The 23,662-nt window shown below is 40.7% G+C and overlaps 2 protein-coding genes across 3 annotated transcripts; both read right to left on the reverse strand.

Annotated features, from left to right (window-relative positions):
- Positions 1-288: 288 nt before the first annotated feature.
- Positions 289-15,136, reverse strand: LOC111581473 (phosphatidylinositol 4,5-bisphosphate 3-kinase catalytic subunit alpha isoform). The gene is made up of 21 exons (XM_023289652.3): positions 14,585-15,136; positions 13,299-13,710; positions 12,825-13,034; positions 12,468-12,718; positions 11,867-12,112; positions 11,560-11,645; positions 11,359-11,464; positions 9,722-9,874; positions 9,044-9,178; positions 8,672-8,796; positions 8,435-8,516; positions 8,109-8,273; positions 7,867-7,970; positions 7,461-7,632; positions 5,224-5,330; positions 4,800-4,921; positions 4,341-4,419; positions 3,967-4,137; positions 3,700-3,817; positions 3,445-3,596; positions 289-3,222 (listed from the first exon to the last, which is right to left on the reverse strand). The coding sequence occupies exons 2-21, from the start codon at positions 13,648-13,650 to the stop codon at positions 2,952-2,954; spliced, it is 3,207 nt and encodes a 1,068-aa protein (XP_023145420.1). The 5' UTR covers positions 13,651-13,710; positions 14,585-15,136; the 3' UTR covers positions 289-2,951.
- Positions 15,137-16,355: 1,219 nt separating this feature from the next.
- Positions 16,356-22,659, reverse strand: kcnmb2 (potassium large conductance calcium-activated channel, subfamily M, beta member 2). 2 transcript variants are annotated; one of them, XM_023289660.3, is made up of 6 exons: positions 22,443-22,659; positions 18,970-19,079; positions 18,454-18,576; positions 18,167-18,337; positions 17,691-17,886; positions 16,356-17,483 (listed from the first exon to the last, which is right to left on the reverse strand). In XM_023289660.3, the coding sequence occupies exons 3-6, from the start codon at positions 18,510-18,512 to the stop codon at positions 17,199-17,201; spliced, it is 711 nt and encodes a 236-aa protein (XP_023145428.1). In that variant the 5' UTR covers positions 18,513-18,576; positions 18,970-19,079; positions 22,443-22,659; the 3' UTR covers positions 16,356-17,198. The 2 variants fall into 2 exon arrangements, with proteins under 2 accessions (XP_023145428.1, XP_035812891.1); XM_035956998.2 differs by having other exon boundaries at positions 22,426-22,659.
- Between the last annotated feature and the right edge of the window lie 1,003 nt (positions 22,660-23,662).

Below are 23,662 nucleotides of genomic sequence, written 5' to 3' on the forward strand. Positions count from 1 at the left end.
TATTTGGGTTTTACAGGGTTAACTCATATGTGATCTCGGGGTTGTGATAAATGTGAGATGCAGTTTTTAGTCATGTAACAAGGCGGTGATATTGTTTTATATACCAGTTCACCCAGTGAAGAACTTGTTTGTAGATCTCTTGGGAAAGATTGAAAATACTTCAATTTTGGAGTCTCACCTTGTATTATCAATGTTTCCCATAAAGCACAACAATGTAAAATGTCTTCTAAATTACCAAACTTTCCATCAAGTGTATAACAATGTAATGAAATTACTCTGGAAATCCAATTAGACAGGGAGAAATGATTTTATTCAACAGCACAATAAATGAATGCATACAGATTTGTATCAGACATGGTCATATGAGGATGATTAAAACAAGTATCTGAAGAATTTTTTTAATGATATATATACAGATGAATAGATAACATGAGTTTGTTTCTCTTTTATAAACATGCAGAGATAGTTTCTTCTTTCTTATTGTGCTTACACACTTCCACGTAGGACAAGTCTCCACTTGAAGTGAAGATGGTACTCTGACAACAGCATCAAGTCCCTGTCCTTCATTCAACTCTGCTTTGTCATTCATATCCTTTCAACAACTAGACGCTGGCTGCTGGACTTTGTATGAGGATGGTGCATGTTACGCGTAATTCTTCCTTTTTTTTCTTTTTTTTTTTTGGTTAGCAGTTACATATGAGTTTGTTTACATTTAAAAATACAAAAATATATTACCTCTGTAGTTATTCAAGGAAAGCATTTGCACATGTAGTAGCAGTATCAGTATCTGTTACCTTCATTGTGACTTTGTTGTACCTCAAACAAGTAACAAGGTCATTTCTATACATGAAATTCAAGTAAACAACATCAGGTCAAACAAAAAAACCCAAAAAAAAGTAGATATTTGAGGACCTCATGCATAATGCAGTGTGAGAAACAAAAACAATCAGAACAAGTACAAAGGGAAATAGCATCATTTAGATAGTTCTTCTATAAAGTACACTGGGTTTAGTTTTCTCAGTTCGGGTCCGGCCCACTGCTCTGTATCCTGTACAGAAAGCACATGCATTTCAGTGGGATCGGTTTCCTGAGCAGTTTGAAGTCCTCACCCATGTACAGAAAACACAACCTGGACTCTTAGACAGACTCAAGTGTCCAGGAAACCGCCCCGTTATGTATCATTTAGTAAAGCTAGAACACTTAAGGGCCTCTTACGCGCGAGTCTGTGCAGTGATCAAACCTGTGACGACTACTCCTCCACACGCAAGGGAGATAATCACAGGAAAGAGGAGGGAAGAAGACACTTGGAAGGTTTAAAAAATATCACTTCGGTTACTTTTCTCTACCTGGATGTCACAATCTGGCAAAATTTTGAGAAGAGAGAGTCTGTGATTGAGAACGAGGAGACACGCAAAACATCTCAGACGTATTACAGATGGCTTAGATTGAAGCTCCAAAGTTAGTTAGAAGCCCGGTAAAGAGAAGGCAGGGTCCCAAAGGTGTTTCTCACAGTTCTATTTTGCTGGTAGGAAGTAGACGATACTGTTACACGGCAGCATTGTGCATATTTTTTGTTTGTTTTTCTTCTTCCATGTACTGTCTGTACAAAGTTCACTGACACACTTGCCTGTGTGTTGGTGGGAGACACGGTTCACTCTCCGCCTTACTCTGACATCAACTTTTTTTTTTTGTTGCAGTATACAGTACATGTTCGGATCACAACTTGCATAGTGTAACAGCACAGCACACAAAACGAACACAAATGCACATCCTTTTTCCCCTCTTGCCTGTGTCTGCTGAATAACAAAAACAACAGTAAAATAAAAAAAAAAAAAAAAAACTAAACAAGTCACAACATGTTATACAGCTGGCCATCAAAGCTATTTTTCCGGTCCATCTGCATTGGGTGGATGACGAAGGTTTGTGCCTCAACATCTGACACAGAATAATACTGATAGACGAAACAAAACAAATACTGCAGAGATCAGTGCTATGAGGAGTACACACAAGACTTGGAATATAGTGACTATTTTGTTTTGTTTTTACAATAAGACTGCTGAGTAGTGGGGTTATACATCTAGTACTTTGGCTCAGTAGAAAATAGACTCAAAAAGGAGTATGTGCACCGAATGCATACAAGTATATGGATATACTGCTGTATAAAAGTCAGTTCTGTGACGTGCCATGATTCCTAAACTGAGGACACGTCATCATTTGTAGGCTACAAATAGGTCATTATTTCAGTTTGCTCCATAAACTGTTAAATGCTCATTAAGGATTTTCAACAACACATCCTGTCAGTCCCGTAATTAGAGTGTTCTCGCCCGTTTGTGTAATTGTGAGGGGAAAATAATGACTCTGAAAGCGCTCGCCTGCTCATTGGTGACCACTAGCCTGGCTGTGTGCACCGATAACCACCCTCCCCCATCCCCACCTTCATCAGTTCAAAATAGGTAGTAGAAATAATTCAGTTGCACTCTGTCAGTTTAGAAAAAGCTACCTGTGCTCATGGTACACCACTTCATGATGTTCCTCTCTAAATGCTGATGGTTGTAGATGTACTGAAAGGAATAAAAAGAATAAGAAAAATAAAATTTGTCTATTGTTGGTTCACATAAAGGCCAATGTCATCAAGGTCCAGTACACTTGTTGAGTTCCTATGAAGAAGACAGATGAAATATAATTCCACCCTGTCTTCTGAAGTTCATAATGCAGGGAGACAAATTTCAGACACCTGTAGGTACAGGAGCGTTTAGATTTTATGTCCCTGAAAAAGGCTCTTCTGAGCATCCTCATTTTGTGATGTGCTGGCAGATAATGATTCAGTCACACACTGGCAGAAATATTAACCAGGCCGTAGTGTGTTTGGGGAAAAGAACTTGCTTGTTTCTCACAACTTTTGTGTCTTGTAGCGTGCTGTCGTTGCCTCAGCTCTTTGCTCCTCTCTTTCCTTAGTTCATGGCGGCCTGGCGAATAGTGTGGAAGATCCAGTCCATCTTGGTAGTCCAGCCGCCGTGGTGAGCGTCGTTCATCTGCTTCATGAAGTAGTCGAGGGCCTCCTGCTCTGACTTGTCCAGGGCCAGGGTCTTCCTGATGTAAGCGATGTCGTCGAACGACTGCAGCTCAGGCATTCCCGAGCCCAGCATCATGGAGAAGAGGTTGATGAAGAGGTTGGCGTGTTGCCGGATTGCCAAGTACGCCTTGTAACACATCTCCTGGAACCTGGGGGGGGGATAAGACGTCACACAATAGGGAAGAAACATGGGGACAGAGGAACAAATAACTAGTGAGCTTAGGCTAATTTATCAAATCTGCCACAAAGAATAGTTAGAAGTTCCGTTTATTATTGCAATAAAACCACCAGATTTTTTTTTGGCTTTGGTATGTTTAATAATCACTGAAATTACTAATTCGTCCAACATTCATGTCTATTGCTGCTGCTACCTTTCGAACTCCCTCGTTTTGGTGCACTCTTGTGTTCCTTTGCTAATAACGATCAGGAAATCCTGTGTAAGCACAAAGGGAACGCGTTCTCTTTTGTATCCAAACTTCTTCTTTTTGTGGTCAAGAAAATGGCCAAAGTCTATGTGGAACAGCTGTGAAGACAAAACATAATGTAAAATATTACATAGATATTTAAACAAAAAAAAGCTTGCATATAAAGAACAACACAGAAGTAATATCAGCTGTAATCTTCACCTGTCCGTCATCTTTGACCATAATGTTGCTGTTGTGTCGGTCTCCTATGCCCAGGATAAAGGTGGCTACACAATAGCCTGCACATGAGCGTGTGAACAGATCTATGGCCTGGTCATACCTGAGACACCACACAAGCGGAAAATATATCAGAGATAATTCACGAACTGTATTCAGTGCATTGTGATATGTCACCCTAACACTATTTACATCCCCTCTGCTCAGCACAAAGCAGAAAATCTGTATATATCGCTGTTTTATGTAACTCACATTTCTCCCTTGTTCTTATCTTTAAGCCACTGATGCAGTGTATGGCTGTTGAACTGCAGCGCCCCCTTCAGGCCTCCTTTACACTGGATCTGCATGATGGTGTGAGAGTTCCTCACCACCTCAATCAAGCCCACACAGTCACCGATTGACAGACAGCCATATGGAAGCATCCTGAGGGAAGAAGGACAGAGAACATGAGCGAGGCCGAATAAAAACCGAAGACAGCAGTGATGGACTTTATGTTAAATGACCTGAGGTGGCCTACAGGGGTAGCCACTAATCTGGATTCAAGTATGGAGCGCAGAACATGAAAGGTCCAGCGCCTGTTAATGTGTACCTGCATCCCTGCTGTCATGGCGAAGTGAGGAGCCTACCTGAGATCAAGGCCCTGGTTCTGCCAGATGTTCTCCATTATCCTAATGATCTGCAGCGTCAGCATGTCCTGCCTCAGATCTGGAGAGGCAAAAAGAGAGACAGGGAAGTGGATAACAGTGAGGTGAATATTAGCTGCTTTGATCAACTCCATGATGCATTATGGAGCAGAGCTTTCAAAGTCAGGTTGGTGGCAGATGGTGCAGCAAAATGCAGAAGCTGCTGCAGGTAAAGTGTGATTTGAATAAGGTGTTGTTCTTTCTGAAGTCTGTGTAAAGAACATAGATAGGTTTGTGTTTGTGCACCACAATACAACCTGCAGGCTTAGACTGAATTATGCTGCACGCTTAGGAAGAGCAGCAGGCTTGCATGTGTGTGTGTGTGTGTGTGTGTGTACTGAGACAGAGAAGCAGGGAGGAAATCTGAGAGATCGAAGGGGGAAACACACAGAAAGAACTCACCATCTCCATTTTTGAAGATGATTTCGTTGTTCTGAAAGAGCAGTTCTGACATCATATCTGGGTTTTCCCAGTTAAGCCACAGAGGCCGCTTTGCTGACGACATCATCCTGCATTCCTCCAAGCTGAAACACAGACATGATTTTTTTAAAAATATATATATAAGGATATCAGTGAGCTTTCAGTGTTCATGGCTGTGCTGATGGGGAGTCCTGATCCACAGCAATGTATACATTATTTAATCTCAGCCAAGTCACATGGACTGGGTTTACAATAAAGAGAGGCTGAGCTCTCAATGTCCTTTATCCACACATAGAACACTATCAATATGTAAAGGAAAAGCCCAAAGCAACACTTTTAAAAGAAACAAAACATCAGATTCCAACCAATTCTGAGAACAGAGTTAGATAAAAGAGAGCTGATGTACCGGAGGTTTCCGAGCTGGTGTGCTGGATTGAGCGGGGAGGTGAAGCTTTGCAGTGCATCCATGTAGTCGGGCCTTCTCATCTGCTCTACCAGAAACTTCATCTGAACCTGAGAGCAGATAAACAAATCCATCAGCTATTAATATCCTGCTGCCGAGCGGCTGGTGCAATAGGTCAGTCTGGTAAATATGCAGCAAACAGTGTCAACATACTGCCGCTTTTCTTTGGCAAAATTATTTAGCTCTTACAATGAGGTAATGCGACTTCATAGAGGTGCTTCTAGCTAATGACATGCACCCTCTGGTGGCCATGTTGAAGGTCCACAGCTTTGGCACTGACATGAAAATGGTTTAAGGGGTTTGGAAACCTGTGAGTGACCAAAAAAGCACCACTGCTAGAGATAAAATTAAATTTTGACTCACATTCAAGTCAGTTTGCTACTTAGCTAGCTAACTAACGCACCTCCTTAGACAGCTAACAAAACGAGTATGACTGGCAAATTAGTTAGGGCCAAAAAATAGATGTTAAATTTAACATTGCTTATTTTGATACACAGCCAACTTACACAATTTTTAAAAAAGGAATCATTTATGCTTTTTTGTAGATAACACCACAAAGTCATATATCTAAATATTATTTAAAAATTGCTATATCTTCAGTAGTGATCCAGTGCCTTTCTTATTCTTTAAGGGAACTTTGGCAATGATAAATTTTAGCAACATGTTTCACTTATTTCCCATCTAATTTGCTTTTGATGCTTTCATTGTCAGTGGAAACACACTTTCAACACTTCATTTTAACAATTATGGCTGTTGGGGCCATAATAAGGCTTTCTGAATTAAAACGCTACGTGACTTGTTGGCCATCATTAACAGCAGCTTAATAACGAGACAGAACAAAGTTTATAAAAGCAATAAGAATTGAACAACGCAAGATCAACAGGAAAACCACACTCAGTGGTGCTTTTTCAGGTGTAACTGTTAAAGCTAAAGCAACTCAGTGTTCTAGCATAGATTCAACTCTTATTGACAATTCTGGTTTTTGTTTATTATTACGGTCATTGTGGGTGGTCATGTACTGCACTGCATTACACTGAGAAGTTCTTGTAATATTTGGTCTACCCAGTTAACATACATGAGGGGGACAAAATATTGGGGATACTTTTGAGTGTAATGCAGTCCAGAATACTATCACCATCCACCATGACCATAACACACTCAACTCCAAAACCCCAGTACGTTTGGATTGAAAATACAAATTAAATTTAAAAAAATCACCAAAATCAGACCATTTATCAGAGCCAGATATTGTGAAAAGACGGGGAGAATTGTTGAAGTTTTAACCTTCAACAGTTGAGCCACTCGCCCATAATGTGTCATTCCTTACCAAATCTAACCTTAAAGGCATGATATTTCTTTAAAAGCACATTTTTCAACAGGTTTAATTTGTTCTGCATTTCTCAGCACAACTTTTTTTGTCACATGACAAAAATTCAAGGGCTTTTCAGCTGAACTGGACTGAACTGCAGGTTGTGTTTACTCAGAGCTGGTAGGAGACAAACAGATTAAAATTGGAAGCACTAAAATATCTGTTGTATGTAGAGCAAACCTGTTTATCTAGTGCTGGTAATACCCATGGGCATTTTGAAAAATGCTGTATATGCTGATTATTTTCTCAATGTTTCCCAGGTTTTATAAAATCCAACTTTTTTTCTTTTCTTATTGATTCATGGCATTATAACTGAGTCATGCTACACAAAAGATATTTTTGACAGTAGCAAACAATGAGTAGAAACTGCTTAGTTTTCAGGGGATTAAAAAAAGAGACAAAGTTGAATCAACACCTTCTCAAGAACATAAACAAACACTGTAAAGGAAAGAGCTTTGGAAAAGCTGTGGTATTGGATTGCATTACATTTCACAGATGAAACCAATGCTGTGGAGATACAGATTATGCTGGACCTTGCCCACAACACTGCTTGTCCAGTTACCATGAATTCTGATTTTTTATTGCACATCGTACTCTTGGTCTTATTTGGAAAGACACTGTAAGTTATCAGAAATGTCTTATCTTGATTCGCTTAAAGTTATTTCACTGCAAGCCAACGGAAAAAGAAACTGTCCAAACTATCACTATAATATACTGGGGCATCTCTGTGACCAGATTGGTCCAGATGTCATCAAGATTAAACCCAACGATTCAGTGGATCACAATTAGCAGCTGCCAGCTGTCAGATTACCTTCTGTGCCTCATCTTTCTTCTCTTGTTTGAGGAGGTCGGTGAGATTGATGAGCTTCTCCATGGCCTCCACCTGTCTGCTCAGGTGCTTCAGATACATGCCGCAGGCCCGGCAGTACGACTCCAGCAGCAGGCCAAACCGCTGGCTCACTGTCTTGTTGTGCATCTCTGACCTTCAAATGTGAGCGAGAAAAACACATTAAGAGGCTGTGTCCCAATGGAAAATGCATCCAGCCTCCAAAATGTACACTGCATCCCAAAACATGATCTGAAATTAGATATTTTCAAAGAACTTTCTTAAATCCAACGCTACTTGGGAACAGACAGTGACATTCAACCAACAGTTTAACCTTTCACATATAAACAGCTCCAACTTTCTGGAAGAAGACTGTTTTATATTAACTCACTTTAAATGCCAGAAGAAGAAATGTCCTATCCTCTGATTGGTCAATGCCTTTTTCAGCAGGAAGCGTGCAAGTGGGTTATCAAGGTACTGTTCATATTTTAAAACCTGGGCACAGGCACAGAAAATAACTTCAGTTTATCAACTTGAAACATCATCTGACTTATCACAATAACATGCCAAAATGAAAAACGTTCACACTGTTTGCATAACTTGTGTTTACAGCCAGATGAGCACACAACGCACCTGAACCAGCTGAATAAGGTACTGTGAGAGTTTGTCATCAGTTAGGTATTTCTCAAGGCACTTCACGGCAAACTCTCTGATCATGGGATCAGGAAAGTTGCAATCCAGCAACTCCATGGCTTGTTCTGGTTTGATAGCAGGCCAGTCCTTCAGAAGGCAATACATCTGAAATGGAAAAAAAAAAGTCACTGAGCACAGATATATATTATATCTTGGTATTGTAGCAATTTTAAACAACTCTACAATGCGTGAGAGTGTGTGTACAATCTGTGTTTACAGTCAGCCTTCAAAATAAAGGCGTGTCAGCAGTAGAAACCTGATCTCACCTGTGAAACCTCATCTCTGGAGTTCCATTTCACAGCCAGGAGGATCTTGGGAAGAATCTCTGGCATGTTGATGCAGTCGTGTCTAAAACAGTTTAAGTATGACTGTTATAACATCTAGGACAGCTCTATTTGAACAATGACTTTTGTGTAATGCTTTTGATTATAGAATGTTGACATTTAATCCAAACAGACTCCTCGAAAACCCATTATAATAGTACACACCCACACACACATTACCTGTGCCTCCATAGAAAGTCTTTCTCCTGCTCAGTAATTTCAGACAGTGGGTCTCTGTTACCGACTTGCCGTAGCTGCTCATTGTCGTTGTCAGTCAGAGGGTTGTCACGTGCCAGTCTGTTACTCTATGACGCCAAACAGCACACAGTTTGATGAATTAATATGAATAACAATGTCAGCACTGTGAGGAGCCTACAAGCACTTGTCACATAAGGTTTAACGTGTGAATTAAAAGGTGTTATTAAGATCTCTCAGTGTGGTGCACATGAACTACGATGTGACAGCTGCTCAGAAAGAAAATCCCATCACACAATGAATCTGATAAGTGACGCAAGACAAATAATAAAAAAACAAGCATGCTTGTTATCTTACCAAACCGGTGTGGCAGTAATTAAAGCCAAGCTCTCTGGATATAATCCAGTTTGCATGGTCCTCAATTGTGGTCATGTCAGGGAACTTGACAGGGCAACTGAAATGGTCAAACTCCAGCTCCAGACAAGGGGTTTCCTGTGTGTTTAGAGAGTGTATGAAGGGAGAAAGGTCACTCAAGGTGTTCAGTGTAATCAAAGAAAGGTGTGTCAATGAGTCATTAATTAAGTGGGATAAGAAGCTTGGTCACTTAAATCGAGGCAGCTTAAGTCCGGCTCTGAAACTGTACAGGTCGTCAGCAGCTCTGTTAAAACTGGGTCATGAGGCTTAGAGGTCAGTGGCTGGTGCAGAGACGGTACATATGTGAACAGCTTAAAATGTTTGGCAACTGTGATTGTTTTGTATGAAAATATGATCTTCTTAATGTCTTGTCATAGTCCATTCGGCTCCATATAACTGAAATAATCTATAGTTGCAAAATTATTGGTCTGTCAAAAGCATGTTTTCTAGTTAACTCAAAAAATAAACATTAAAGCATCAGAGTAGATAAATTAATGTCTCTTTACAAGTGAAATCTCTCCATTGCACCATCACTTGTGCTGTAAAAAAAAAACACCTGAAAATACTGGAGGCACGAACAAGTGACTGAGCTTTATGTTCACACAGATGTTTGCTGTTCACCTTGTTGGGGTTAGAGCCTGTGACACCGATGGGGTTGAGCAGGTCTTCCAGGCCATGTGGAACAGGCCACAGGTTGAGAGCCATTTTTCCTGCTACCAGTGTGTGGGTGTAATCAAACAGGTTGATGTTGCCCCAGGCGAGAGGACAATGCTCCTACAGGAAAACAGGAGTAAGATGACACTTATGAAAATCAGCAAAAAGGCAACAGCTTGAGGCTATGGAACAATACCGGTAGAGTGCAGAACACAGGAGAGTGTCTATTTACCATCAGTACAGTAAAAATGCTGCCATCCACTTTGATATAATGAGAGAGAAGACTTGACCGAAGAGCGAATACCAAATGTATATCAATGAAGACTTTAGAGTCAAGACCGACTGATTGGTTTATATGCTCTCGTCCGAACAAATTCTCATGGAGACTGCAAGGTCCAACTTCCTTAAATGTCTACTGAATGTTTACTCAGCTGCCTCAAGCCATTGGTGAGACTGCATGTTGTTCAAACAGATGGCCAAAAAGTTGACTGCAAACCTTGTGAGCAGGAATTCGTTTAGATGACACCTCAACAACCAACATAGCATATCATCTAAAGAAGGTATGTATTCCTCAATATTTCTGGTACCATGATGACCAGTTAATATAGATCTAAGAAATCATGTCAATTTGGGCAAATTTTAGCATACAATAACCACATTAAAATCATTTAATATGCTTCAAGTACTAGTTTTATGTGTTTGTTCAGAATTATTTTTGGCTAATAAGGCTAGCAGGCGCAGTGAATTCAGTCCATTGTGGTCTATTTAGTTAATCTAGAGACAAAAAGCCGGTATTTTCCCTCCAACAAATGGTGGACCTTGCCAACAACACTGCTTGTACAGCACGGTTGAACAGTGTGTCGGAGTTTAAGCGACTAAGATTTTTTTTCGTTGATTACAGCCCAATGCCACTGTTTTTTGGCTGATAGACAGTTAATGAAAAACATGTCTACAAAACATAACACGGTTGTTTCCTGTACTTTTATACATCACATCAGTTCTAACTATTGCAGGGAGTGATGAAATAAAACAGTAGTAGCCACAATAATGTCTCAGATGAAGAGCTACAGATGGCAGACTTCAGACTCCTTTCACTCTGCCCTGTTCTGGTGTTGAAAAGTAGTCAAGTCATGCACACCATGAAATTTAATCGCATTTGCCCCTAGCCTGCTGGAAAAAGGCCAGTAACTGATTGACTTCTTTATTAAAACAATGCTAGTTTGTTTGGCTGCGAGCAGAAAATGTCACTCAGTCTTTTAATACCGTTGTGACAAAAACACCATTCAAAGAGTGTTTGCTGTAGCATTAAACTGCATATATTGGTACTACCCATGACCATAGGTGCCACAAAATCAACAAGACGTGAAAGATTAACGGTGCTCTCTGAGATTCTAGAGACAGGGTTTTAAAATTTAGCTATTTAGCATATTGAGATAGCTAGCATTGGCCAGATTTACCATTTCTCTCGTTCCTATTCCTTCATACCACACCTCCACACTGCAGATCATGATAATATTCATTGAATTAGATTTGTTAAAAAGTGTATTGGATTAGAACAGCACCGACAGAAAGTGAATATAGCATTTCTGAATTTCACTACTAACCTCTTTGGCTCCCTTTCTTCCTTTCACAGAGCAGATGGAGAGGCAGAGTCGGGCAGCTCGGGGAATTTCTGGAATGTACATGTCGTAGTTCAGCCACTCGTTCCACCTGGAGTCAACAGGAAACAAAACATTAATACAATCAGTCATACTGTCATCAGAAAGCTCACTGAAATCCCAGCATTATTCTTCATTATGCACTACCTGGGGTTTGAGCAGGGCACGCGCTGGGTGTTGACATTGTCACATAACTGCTCTCCACCGTGGTATATCCCAGTCCTGACGTAGATCTATAGCAGCAAAGAGAACAACAACTAATCCATTAAAGTGATAAAGATATCTTTCAGCACATTTCTGACAGAAAAGGTCAGTGAGACGCTGCACAACATCTTCTAATAACGTCCAAGGCACTGATAAGTGAGATTGGCAAGAAGATTTAGTCAAACCAAAAACTTTCAAAGAAAACAAGATGAGGAAGTCACAGCACTGCATCTTTGTTTTGCAATCGTACCTTGTCAATGTCTCTGATGTTGACATTGACATAAGTGGCGCACAGTATCTTGATCCTCAGCGTTCCGTTGATAGTCCATAGAGACTTGGTGGCTGTTTCCCCGTTCATGTAGGGCGTCGCTGTGGATATTCGCCTTGCATATGACGGCATGGTGAAGTTGTCCATGGGCAGTTGTGAGTACAGGCTGTCTTTTGCCATTAGCATCAAGTTGGGCATCCTTCCCAGCATAATACAGCTGCGCACGTACTGTTGAAGACAAAGTGACATTTTCAAGTAGCTGTGACATTTTGTTGCCATACACGTCGTTTGACATTTTCAAGCCATTCACAGAATTTCTAAGCTTATCTACATGTAAATTATGAGAATTTACAACTACAACTAAGCAATATCTGAAACATTCAGCATGTATAGCGTGATATGCATCTTTTTTTTTTTTCTTGAATGAGCACATTATACAGGCAAAACATGTTTCATAAATTTAATTTCATGACATGAATGTCAAGCACATTTGCGCTGGATAATAATTTGATGTGAAGTGGATCTCTTGCCCTCTAAGTGTAATAACATCAGATGCAGCTAAGCTAAGATTAAATTAGATTACCTTGTACTGACTCAGAGGGTATTTCTCCAGTAAGTACTCATCACAGCCGCAGACTTTGAGGATGTACTTTCCCTGATACTCTTGCACACACATCTTCAGCTGCTCTTGGGAGAGCAGCATGCTCCGTGTCTTCTTACGGATGGCTTCAGCAATCACCTGTTCTGGCACATAGTCGTGGTTGATCTTCAGAGTGTACTTCTGTTTGTCATTGCTGGGTGAAACAATGACCCAAATCACCACAATGATTTGACCTGAAGGAAAGAAAATAAACAATCAGATATGTTTCATGCACATTTAAGGTGCAATATTTTTAATACAGTAAACATTTGCTGCCCACCCCAGGGTAAAATGTCCTACCTTTGTCTAGCTTATTATAGATGTGCCTGGGAAGTTCTGCTGAGGACTCTACATTGGGAGGATAGACGTACAAAGCTCTGCTGTGGGGTCCGTTACTGTCTCTGAGGTCCACAGCTTCTTTACAAACATTTAAAATGTTCCTTCTAAAGTCCTGCACTTCTGAGTCTTTCACCAATTCAAACTCGCATATTGGCATTCCAATAGCAAAACCTACAAGGAAACAGACACATTGTTTAACGACACGTAAAATACACCGCATCACAAAGCATAATGTAATGTCTATGTTGCACAGTATTATGTTAATCCTTTTCAATTTGTAATAAACTGTATTTATACAGCACTTTTTCAAAACAAAGTTACAAAGAACTGGGGAAAACAAAATCAGCTGGTATGGGTAAAGACACTGCCAGAGCGTTCCATTAAATTACTAAGAAGTACAGTGTGTTGTATAACTAGACAAGTCAAAAATCATACCTATCTCTCTGTTGAGAATTTTCTCTTCCCTGTTGCCTACTGGCTCAATAACTTTGAGGTAGGCCTGGAAAAGCCTGAGATCGCACAACCTCCTGGTCTCATCATAAAACTCCTCCCGCTCTGCCTCTTGGGTGACACTGACAAAGATGTAGGAGCTCTCCTCTTGCAGCAGATGGTAGAGAGGGTACTTCCTGGCTTCTTTGAACAGCTCATGCTTGACTGTGATAAGTGTGGCCTCTCGGAGGCACTCCAATGTGAGAATCATGCCATTTGGCAGAAGGCAGTCCACTAGGATGCTGGGGGGCATCAAGTGCATCCCCCATAGTTCTCCTGAGGAGGGTCTGGGAGGCATGGTTGTGCTAGCAAATCTGCTCTATTCAGAGCCTGGTAATTACCAGATGATGTGAACCAACTGTGAGAAAGAAGGACACAGAATTACATAAGAACCCCTGACTTGTATAAAATAATGCAGTACACTCAAGGTAAACATTTAGCTTAATTTATGGTAATTGTGCACACAAATTACACGACAAGAGTTATCCAAATTTAACACTGGCTGCCTAAAGTCTTCAGACAAATTTAGAATTTACTAGGAAAGGTCTATAGACAGTCTATTGCTTCAGTGTGTTTGAACTTATCACACTGCAGGTAAACATTATGCAAAGTCATATTTGTTCAGTTTGACAGGCGAGTGGCCATTTTTTGACAACTTAGCAAATTTTGACAATGTAACTTGAGGTAACTGAAGATGTCATTGCATTATTTTTGACTAAAGCGGCTATGTCAGAGGTTACAAAACTTACCATCGATCCACAGACGGAAATGTGATTAAAAACACGTTCACTCTGTTGAGTTGCTGTCAAAACAATTGATGCTAACTAGAAGAACTGATAAATGTCAAGTGATGTCGACTGAGAACTACAAAAAACATGTAAACAAATGTGTTAGCTAACCTAACTCAAAAATATTTAACCTGGCTAACACATGCAGGGTTTCAACATTAAGGTGACTACCTGCTCGACTAGTTTGAGTTGTGCTGCTGTTTGTAGATCAACTTTACCGAAGTGTTGTTTGTTAGCGAGCTAGCCAACCATGCTAGCCAAGTTCAGTAAGCAGATCAATGTCATTTGCAATATGAAAACCTCGCCTCATACATAAGCTAATTTTAGTTACTATAAGAAAAGGGTGCGACCGGAAAGCTCGTCGTGTGACTAACTGAGTGACTGTTTCGAATAACACCAAAAGCGAGCAAACAGCAAATAAACGAAAAAGAAACATATAGCTACCTGGGTCAGATAGCTAACGCCAACCGGTTAGCCGCGAAGCTAGTCAGCCAGCACAACCATTAGCCGCGGCTAGCTGAGGAAATCCCATCCGTGCCCGCTCGGGAAGTCTCAAGCTGCGGTGCTAGCTGTAGCGTTAGTCCATCCAAACAATGGCACCGAGGGGTCGGGACTGCCTCGCTTTAGTGGAGAAAAGACGACCCTAGCTCCCGGTGATGTTGTCAATACGCTGCTGCGGAATAAGTCCGTAACACTTCACGTTGTTCTTCATCGTGCCGTCCCGAAAACAAACTGCACTGTTTGGTAGCACGCTAGCTCCGCACGGCTAGCCTGACCCAGCGCCGCTAGCAGGCTCATCCTCTCGGAGCGCCCTCCCATACAGTGAGTGAGAAGAAGCAGCCTGTCATGAGATGGGACGAGGGAATTCACGGAAAAGCCGAATGTTCACTGTTTGCTTCGATGGGAGATGAAGTGACTCTTAAGAAAATGCCATCAAAGGGAACATGAAGAGAAAAAAAAACACAGTGCTAAAGTTGTTGTTCTGCTGCTGAACTCAGTCATATGCAGCAGCCCAAAGCAAATTCCTAATGCAGCATGTGTGTGGATGGATCCTCCAGGGAACCTGCACTTTTTAAAGATAAATAATCGTTTGATTTTTCAGTGCATTTTTTTAACTTCCACCCAGAGTTTCACGTTTTCCCTGCTTTTAATCGAGTATCTATTAAGCTATTTTATTGGTGACTTGGGGGCAACGGAATAAGCGAGAAGCAATATAATAAATGTATTATGGAGTTAAAACTTTGCACACCCATTTTTGTAGAAGTGATATAGTCAAAATAGGGTTTTTTCAGCCACTCACCATTATGTATGTTTTGATCCAGGTCTGAGAAAGAAAAAAAAACTTTCTAAGCCCTTCTCTATCTTTAAAATAACCCAAGAAATGTAATAAGATTGTGCAGCCGTGTGCCTTCGTGCTTCCTTGTTCACAAATATCCTGAGGAGGTGCTACTTTATTACAGGTACCCGGCCACAGTGTGGAGAACCAGTGCCACCACAATGAGAAAATTAAATTGCTGTTTTTATCTGGGAGATAGCCTTGAGGTGGACATGTAAGTTGTTTAGTTAAACAATGGATTTGTGACCCTGGAACCTGAAATCTCATTTTAAACTCTGGTCATTGATTAAACCTACTAAAAACTCATCTCTCTGCATCAAAATTACACATTCAGAAGATTTTTTTTTCACAAAAATAATCCCTTTGTGTCCTAAAATGGCTTAGATTTAACTCTACAGTGTTGCCCCCTTGAAAATGTGCAGAAATACAAAGTCCTTGCTTCTCTCTCCACTCAACCTTCTGCTACTCAGTGCAGCCTGAGCACACCAGCTCACCAAGGACTCTGTTCATACTATGGTAAATTATTGTAAGTTGGGATATTGGAATATTTTTGCCATATAGCCGTAACTAGAAACAGATTGATATGTATAATGATACAAAATGCCGCTTTAGATTTGTTACATTTATGAAACCCTGAAAGTTTGAATCTGTGTTTCTCAGACTAATCATCAGTACACTACAGCATTAAGTTGAAAATACTCAGCTTATTTCGCTCATTATGTTTCCCAGCATATAAAAAACACAATATGGATATGTTAACAAGGTTTAAAAAATAGTTTTTCTCCAGAAAGGGTCTTGACAAGCCGTGTTTTTCTTATGAATCTGAGCTAAATTTCCAGAGTTTCTCAATTGTCATGACAAAAAAAAAAAAAAAACATGGCAGGTGTTACCAGGGTTTTTATCAGCTGTGAATGTGCCTTTGGGATGTGACCACACGTGACCGTAAGTATGACCAGTCCACATAGAGTAAAGCCAGTGAGTCAGTGTTAACATATGTGACAGATGCCTCTGCCTGGAATTCCTGGCCATCTGTTAACAAAATGTATATTATGCTTGAGAAAATGAAAGCTAAATTAATCCAACCGGTCAAAAAAAAAAAACCCTAATTCCCTATCATTCTGGCACTGGTGATGGTGGTGTCCGTTTTCCTCTATGCATGAAATCCCCTATATGTGTACCTTATGTTCAATTTTAAAAGATATCTCACAATAAAAGACCTCCACATTCTATTTGGTCGCTGGTGTAGTGGATATAAAATAAGAAATTATTTCAGAAAACAATCACAGTATTATCAAATTACATGAAAATTCTCAACATTATCAGCCACAAACAGGATATTCTAGTACAGACAGCTGTGTTTTCCTCCGTTAGTCTAAATATAAATTGCTATTGTCATGAGTATCATATGTGACATAGGCTATTCCATGTTTAAGTATGGCAAACACTTGTAACCAAAGCCCCCTTTAAACTTTTCACAATACTTATAACACCATGCAAAATGCAGTCATAGTTAACAGACAGCGACCCGTCTGACAGTTTCCACCCAGGAACATTCAGTTCACTTTTATAAACAGTCACATCCGGAGGGAAAGTCAGCTGCTCCGAATGTCTCAGCCAAGGAGGAAAGTTTGCGAGAGGTCACAGCAAGGTCGCCTGGTTAAAACAATCCCTTCTCATGTCATGTGTCCATCGCCAAACCGCCGTATGTTCACAGCTGCTGCTTCACCTATTAATCTTCCCTATTTCCTCGCACAGTCTGGAGAGGTACTGCGTGAGCTTCACCATCACGATGATGAGGGCGCCTCCCGTGAGCATACAGGAGGGCCAGAGCAGCGAGTGGACCACGACGCTGTGGTCGTAGAGCCGGGTCAGCAGAACCGTCTCCTGCTGCTCGCTGGGGTCGTAGTAACACGGCACCTGCTGGTTCGCCTTCAGACGCTCGGAAATGTTCATGATCATGGCGTGCATGGCCACGCTGTCCTTCTGGCACCGGGGAACATAGAAGCACTGCGAGGACAGAGGTGAAGGAGGTTATCGAAAGGGCATTTGGTGGTGCTTAGGGCTAAGTTTCTTTTATTCCACAACCCTGAATACTAACAATTTGTAAGCTGTGAATAGAGTAAAGTCTATCACCCGGCCACCATCTGACAGCCGGTGTCAACATTTGAAATGGTTCAGTAATTCCCAGTATTTTCCCTTTGGCACGGTACTCACTTCAGAGCTGGCATCCTGGGTCTCTTCATTGTGAGATAAACGGCTGACATGGCCCGTGTTATTGACGCTCACATAGACCTGCAGACAGGGGTATTTGGACACTCTCCAGCAGTCCGACCCACAGTTGTAGGAACAGTTCATGTCTGCTGTGACCGTGGAGTTCAGGACAACACACACACCCTCCTCTGTCCACACGCTGCGTTGACATTTAAATGAAGATCCAATTTAATGCAAATAACAGAAAAAAAAATTAAAAGGCTGAGGACATTTTTTGGGGGGGTTTCATGGCATGATATCAACTCTGTTTGGGGTATAATTTGTTGCTGAAAATCTGCTCTCATAAAGTATTCATTTTTGCAATTTTCAGGTTGAGAGAGCAGTGAAACTGTTTGTCAACAAGCACATCTGATGAATAAAACATGGCAGAAATATCAGAGTTAACCCCTGAAAGGACGATTCTACCAGCAGGCCTGTACCTGTCTGCATAGGAGCGTAATATGGTGATGCCCAGGACAAAATACATCATGACCGAAGACAGGATCATTCCGAGTCCCAGAAGAATGGCCCGATCCTCTCCAGCCTGTAGTGCTGTCACTGTCTTCTTCTTGTCCAATATATCTACATCCCGAAATTTCTGATAAATAGACCTGATGATGGAAAATTTTGCAAGCTTGAGTGCATGGTCAGTAAAAGCTTCTCCCATTTGCCCCACTGCATTTTAAGTCTGTATATTTTGGGCCTGAAAATGGTATAAATCTCTTACCTCCTTTCACTTCCTCCCCCTGATCCTCCTGAGTTTTTGGCCCCCGCCACGAAGAACATCTTTCCTGATGATCTTCGTCCTCTCTTGCTTGCCGAAGCAGAACGGAAAGACTGCTGGAGAGACCTGAGAAAAATTACAGCTGGTTTTATGTTGCAATGAATTGAACATTCACTACCAGGGTCATAAACATAACACAAATCCCAAGTCACCAGTTACAAAGCAAAATTTGTAAGTCGAGACAAATCATACTTCACCTCTGGTACATATTTACTGTCAGACACCCTATTTGTTGTAAATATGTCCGGTTTTTAAGGGATAAATGCTTCTTTTAACAACCCTGCAAGCAGCAATGCCTTATTATGATGAGCTGGGACAGGATGCATCCCTGATATAGAGGACCCCACCAGGTAAACATCTCATTTTCAACACAAGGAAACGCTACAAAGGCGACACAGGATGACAGATAGCTACGGATGAAAGGTGTTAATGTTGATGAGGCGCTCATGAAAAACCTACCTGCTGTATCATGAACACTTGCGCTGTCAACACAAAGTCATTGGATCCTCTCTTGGCACAGCAACAACACCTTGCATGTGCCTCATCTCGCTCTCTGCAGGTCCCACCATCTGTAGAAAACATAGCGTTCAGTGCTCCACATGCAGCTTTTGGACCCATAAAAAAGATCAGCTTTGATTCCAAGGCAAATGAATGAGGAGCTGAGACATTATGAGTTATTAGTTCTGGGTCAGCCAAGGGTTACTCACAAGGCAACAGCGAATGTACTCTGGGAATTGACATTTACTCAAAAACACCATTTAGAACAAATGTATTTCCATGGGCGAGGTTTTGAGATAATGTGCTCATATCGAAGCAGTAAAGTCACTGCTTTTCATTAAAAAATCAAACATCTGTTCCATTGTGAGGCAAAATTTAATTAGAAGTACTGATCGATAAAGTGGAAGTGGAAAAAAAAAATCAAACCATATTGTTTATTTACACCCCTTCTGAATGGATTTTTTTTGTTCTCGGTCAAACGAAATGTAAGCAGAATAAGCAATCTGTTTCCCTTTTTGTGGGGATAACAACATTGCCAGAGAGCTGGGAGCAGGATAGTTAGAAAACAAGCCAACAAGTTCCTCTTAGATGAGTAATTTCCTCATTGTATCACATTCCCAGCTGCTTAGGGGAAATGTTGCTCAGAGGCAACCCCAGTGTGACACAAGACATCTGAAGGAAACCATAAATGTTATCTACAGATATGCTTTCCTTGAAAAATTCCACATGAATTTGCATGCGTACCCACAACAAAGACTCTCACTCACATGAATTTTATGCTCTGTCTCACTACTTTCCAGCTTTTCCCCTTCGTAAAAGCACACTGACCATTGCCTCTTGGGGGCCTCGAGTTCCACACATAACTGTATTGATTTCAGCTAAACATGGACACACACACACACACCTTCAGAAAGACCGCCATACTCCTTGTATCCACTTTACAGTCAAGCAGAAGTTTTGAAAGGGTTTGAGGGCTGTAAATGTGTTGGTAGCTGTACGTCATACCCCACGCAGGCTGGATTTACTGTGGCAGCCTAATAACTTATAAGGAATGGACTGTGACAGTTCCCAATGATATATGGAGCAGGCAGCCTCTCAGTCTATGAGCCTGACCTTGCAGGGCAGACTGAGCTCCAAATGACAGAAACAACCTAAAATATTAAGACAATAGGTTCAAATTTGCCAGATAAACTCCATTTTTAAAAACATTTTTCATGCTTTAGCCATATGAAATCAGGAAAAAGTGACGCTGATTCTAGTCAAGTTCAAGAGAGACCCATGAAAATCAAAAAAAATTGAAATGGTGAAAACTGAGCTGAAATAGCATCATAGTCGGGTGAAAAGTGGATCTGAACGACAGTCACCAACTTGAAAATTTGATTTTGACTGTATTTGTGTCCATCCTCATATCTCTGCTTATTTAAAAAGCTCCCGAATCTGCAGTGTCACCACATGAAGCACTGCAGGGTGACAGTCTTTGTGCGTTTGAAGAGATGCTCCAACGCCTGGCACAAGTGTGCAACTGCTTACAACAGCAGGAATGTATTGTTCAGCCTTTCCTGTTATCAGTTTAATGAATATCCTGAGCCAGAGGCAGATAGGATCAGCCAACCTCCCTGTATGTTCTTTATGGGTGCGTCCTTAGTTCATATTTCTTCCAGCTGCTTCTCTCCAATCTTGTGAGACTGGAAGTGGGACTGAATGAGTGACAGTAAACCAAAATGGCATGTAATAGACTACATAATTGTAGAGCAGGTGTTATTGTATACATAGACAGATTGCTAAAAAGACTTATTTTGGGCCAAGGGACACCAGTAAAAATTCTTGATCTAAACTGTTAAAACTACTGAAGTTCAATTGCATTTTTTAAACAACAGCACCTGCAGAATTCTAATGCAACATAAAATTCGCAAAAAGACATGCAAAAATGATAAAGAGATGCAAAAGACAAAACCCTGATAAAGTCACATAGCTACAAAGAGACAAAACACCTACCCAGAGCTGCAAAACAACTATAAAGAGGCACAGAATTCCCACAAACACAAAACAACTAGAAAGACACACAAAAGTCCGAGAAATAGATGCAAAATGAACACAAAAGACATGCAAAATAATAACAGGAGACATGAAAAGAGACACAGACACACAGAAAAGTATAAACAAACAAAATTTGTACAAAGAGACACTAAACAACTAAAAAAAAAGACACACAGACACAAATACATGCAAAGCTATTACAAAGAAAGACAAAATTACGCACACAAAAACTCCAAACATAAAACACATACAGACAGATGCAAACTGACCACAAGGAAAGGCAAAAAGAGGTGGAAAATAATAGAATAAGTCACAAAAAAGACAAGAGAACATAATAACAAAGACATTCAAAGGACACAACACAACTACAAAGAGAGTCGGACACAAAATGACAGCAAAGCTACATAACTACAAAAATCTAAAGAAATGCAAAAAGACACACAAAGCAGACACATCCCTGGTGGTGGTAATTTCCCTTTGTTCTTGTGTGTGCTGGTTGGTACCCTGGGGCCCATTGTCTCATAATGTAGCCATAATCTTTTATAACTCCTAAATTTGTGACTTTCTTTAGATTTTATTGAGCTAATATTGCATACGCATCATAAAAGTCAAATAACGCTGCTTGTAACAGACAGAGAATAGTCTGGGGGCTCACTTTTAATCTTTTGCTTTAGTGTGGAATTTAAAGTCTGGCCTCCCATCAACACGTTCTGATCAAGAATGTCTCAGGATATATTTTTTGCCTCGTCCTTCTAGTGATTATTGCTTCTCCATCACGTGTCCCACACTGCTGCCTTAAAAATGTCACATGTTGTGCCGCACAGCTCCCCACAGAGGTATAACAAAGCAGTAAACACTTACCTGAGGTGCACAAACTGACAACTGAATAATGTGAATGGTGCACTGCGCGCCTCAAGCACGTTGTACACGGTGCTGAAATGATTGCATTGAATATAATGTCGAAACCAAAACATCCATCTGTAATTGTATTCGGTGTATTTTGCAGTTGTTACTGTGTTCCTCAAAGTGAGTAAATAACAGCATGGGCCTAATTATTCAATTAGGACTCATAAGGGCTCACAAGAAGTATGCGCTGAATTATCTCATTCTGCAGGTCAGTTATAAAATATGCTTATTAATCAATATCACATGTACGAAACCAGAAAAAGATTAAAACTCTTTTGTGTTTCCAGCTTTCTATCAACACTTTGTTGTGTTCTGGATCATTTTTAAGCACATGGTGGCTGTTATCCACTGTGTTATCCAGTGTTTTACCCCAGCACTTGTGATAATCTCTTTCTTTTCACAGTCAAATTGCAGTAACCCCCAGCTTTTGCGTGTGGCTAGTGTATGATTCAAAATAGTGGTGGTAATACGTACAATCAGTGAGGTCCTACCTCTTGTTGAGGGGTTGTTATGATAATCCAGAGTTTGGTTTGCAACTGTCAGCAGTGGCTCTCCATCGTGGTCTGGGCTCCAAGGGACGGCAGCTGGCTACCTCTTATTTAAACTCAAGTGAACAGGATTCCTGCCATACCTGTGTTAGTAATATGAGTTCCCTGTACAATGCCTTCAGGCTTAAAATGAGCCGGTCCAGCACAATGCCTCTCCACTGTACCTCTGAATAACTGGCTGGGCTGTTGCTATGTTTGTTGCAGGCACTGCTGCACATGTACAGAGGAATCTGGGAGCTGTTATTTCAAACACCTCCGTTGTTGCATGTCATAAATGTACAGTATGCATAGGCAAGTTGAAAGTCAAACGCTGGGACAAAAAGAAGACTTGTGGCTCCATGTGGCCACAAGGTGTCTCTGCAACCTCAGAAACTGGAGAAAGATTTTTTTTTTGGGGTGGGGGGTTTCCTCTTTGACTGATTACCAGTAACGGATGGAAAGCTTTTAATTTTGAGGGATTATGATTTTATCTTGGTAAAACAAAGATGGCTGTAGATGTGTGATATTTTGTAGGAAGGTGTGTTATTATGTGTGGAAAAGGTCAGATTGGAAATGGTAGAAGGCCACAGCAGATAACCATGGCATCCTGCTTTTATTTCAGCTGGGAGCCCTTCATGTATCTCATACACTTCTCTGTCATCCTTTTTCTGTCTTTCTCTGTGTTATTTTATCTAATAAAGACAAAACTGGCAACAAAATTCTGTTTTAAAAGAAAGAAAGACTGAGAACAAATCTTCGTAGGCGTAGGAGATTCTAATTTCTCAGTTTTGGAACAGTGAAAATTGAAATCCTTGTGATTGTGTGTTTAATATTGTACATGTCATTTTCAAAGACCCTTAAATAGATTAGTGTTGTAAACTACAGGGTAAATTACCATTGAAGCACTGCAGGTTAACTTAAAAGGTCCAATTCACAGTTGACCTCTGTAAAATGTTTTGGTTTTTGAAAAATCAAATACAACTTGACTGATGACATTGTGTATTTTTATGACATATTTAATCTGTAGAGGTTTTCCAGCAAATATTTGAAAATTATTATTATTCTACAACCTCTCTGTGTGCAGTCATTTCCTCAACAGCCTGAACAGATGGGGTATTTTTCCTCTCTGACCCCAGCTGATGAGCCATCTTGGCTGCAGTCTTTCCTCATCCCGCTTGGTGTGT

Source organism: Amphiprion ocellaris, chromosome 10 (genome assembly GCF_022539595.1).
Source record: "Amphiprion ocellaris isolate individual 3 ecotype Okinawa chromosome 10, ASM2253959v1, whole genome shotgun sequence".
In the NCBI taxonomy this organism is placed as follows: Eukaryota; Metazoa; Chordata; class Actinopteri; family Pomacentridae; genus Amphiprion; species Amphiprion ocellaris.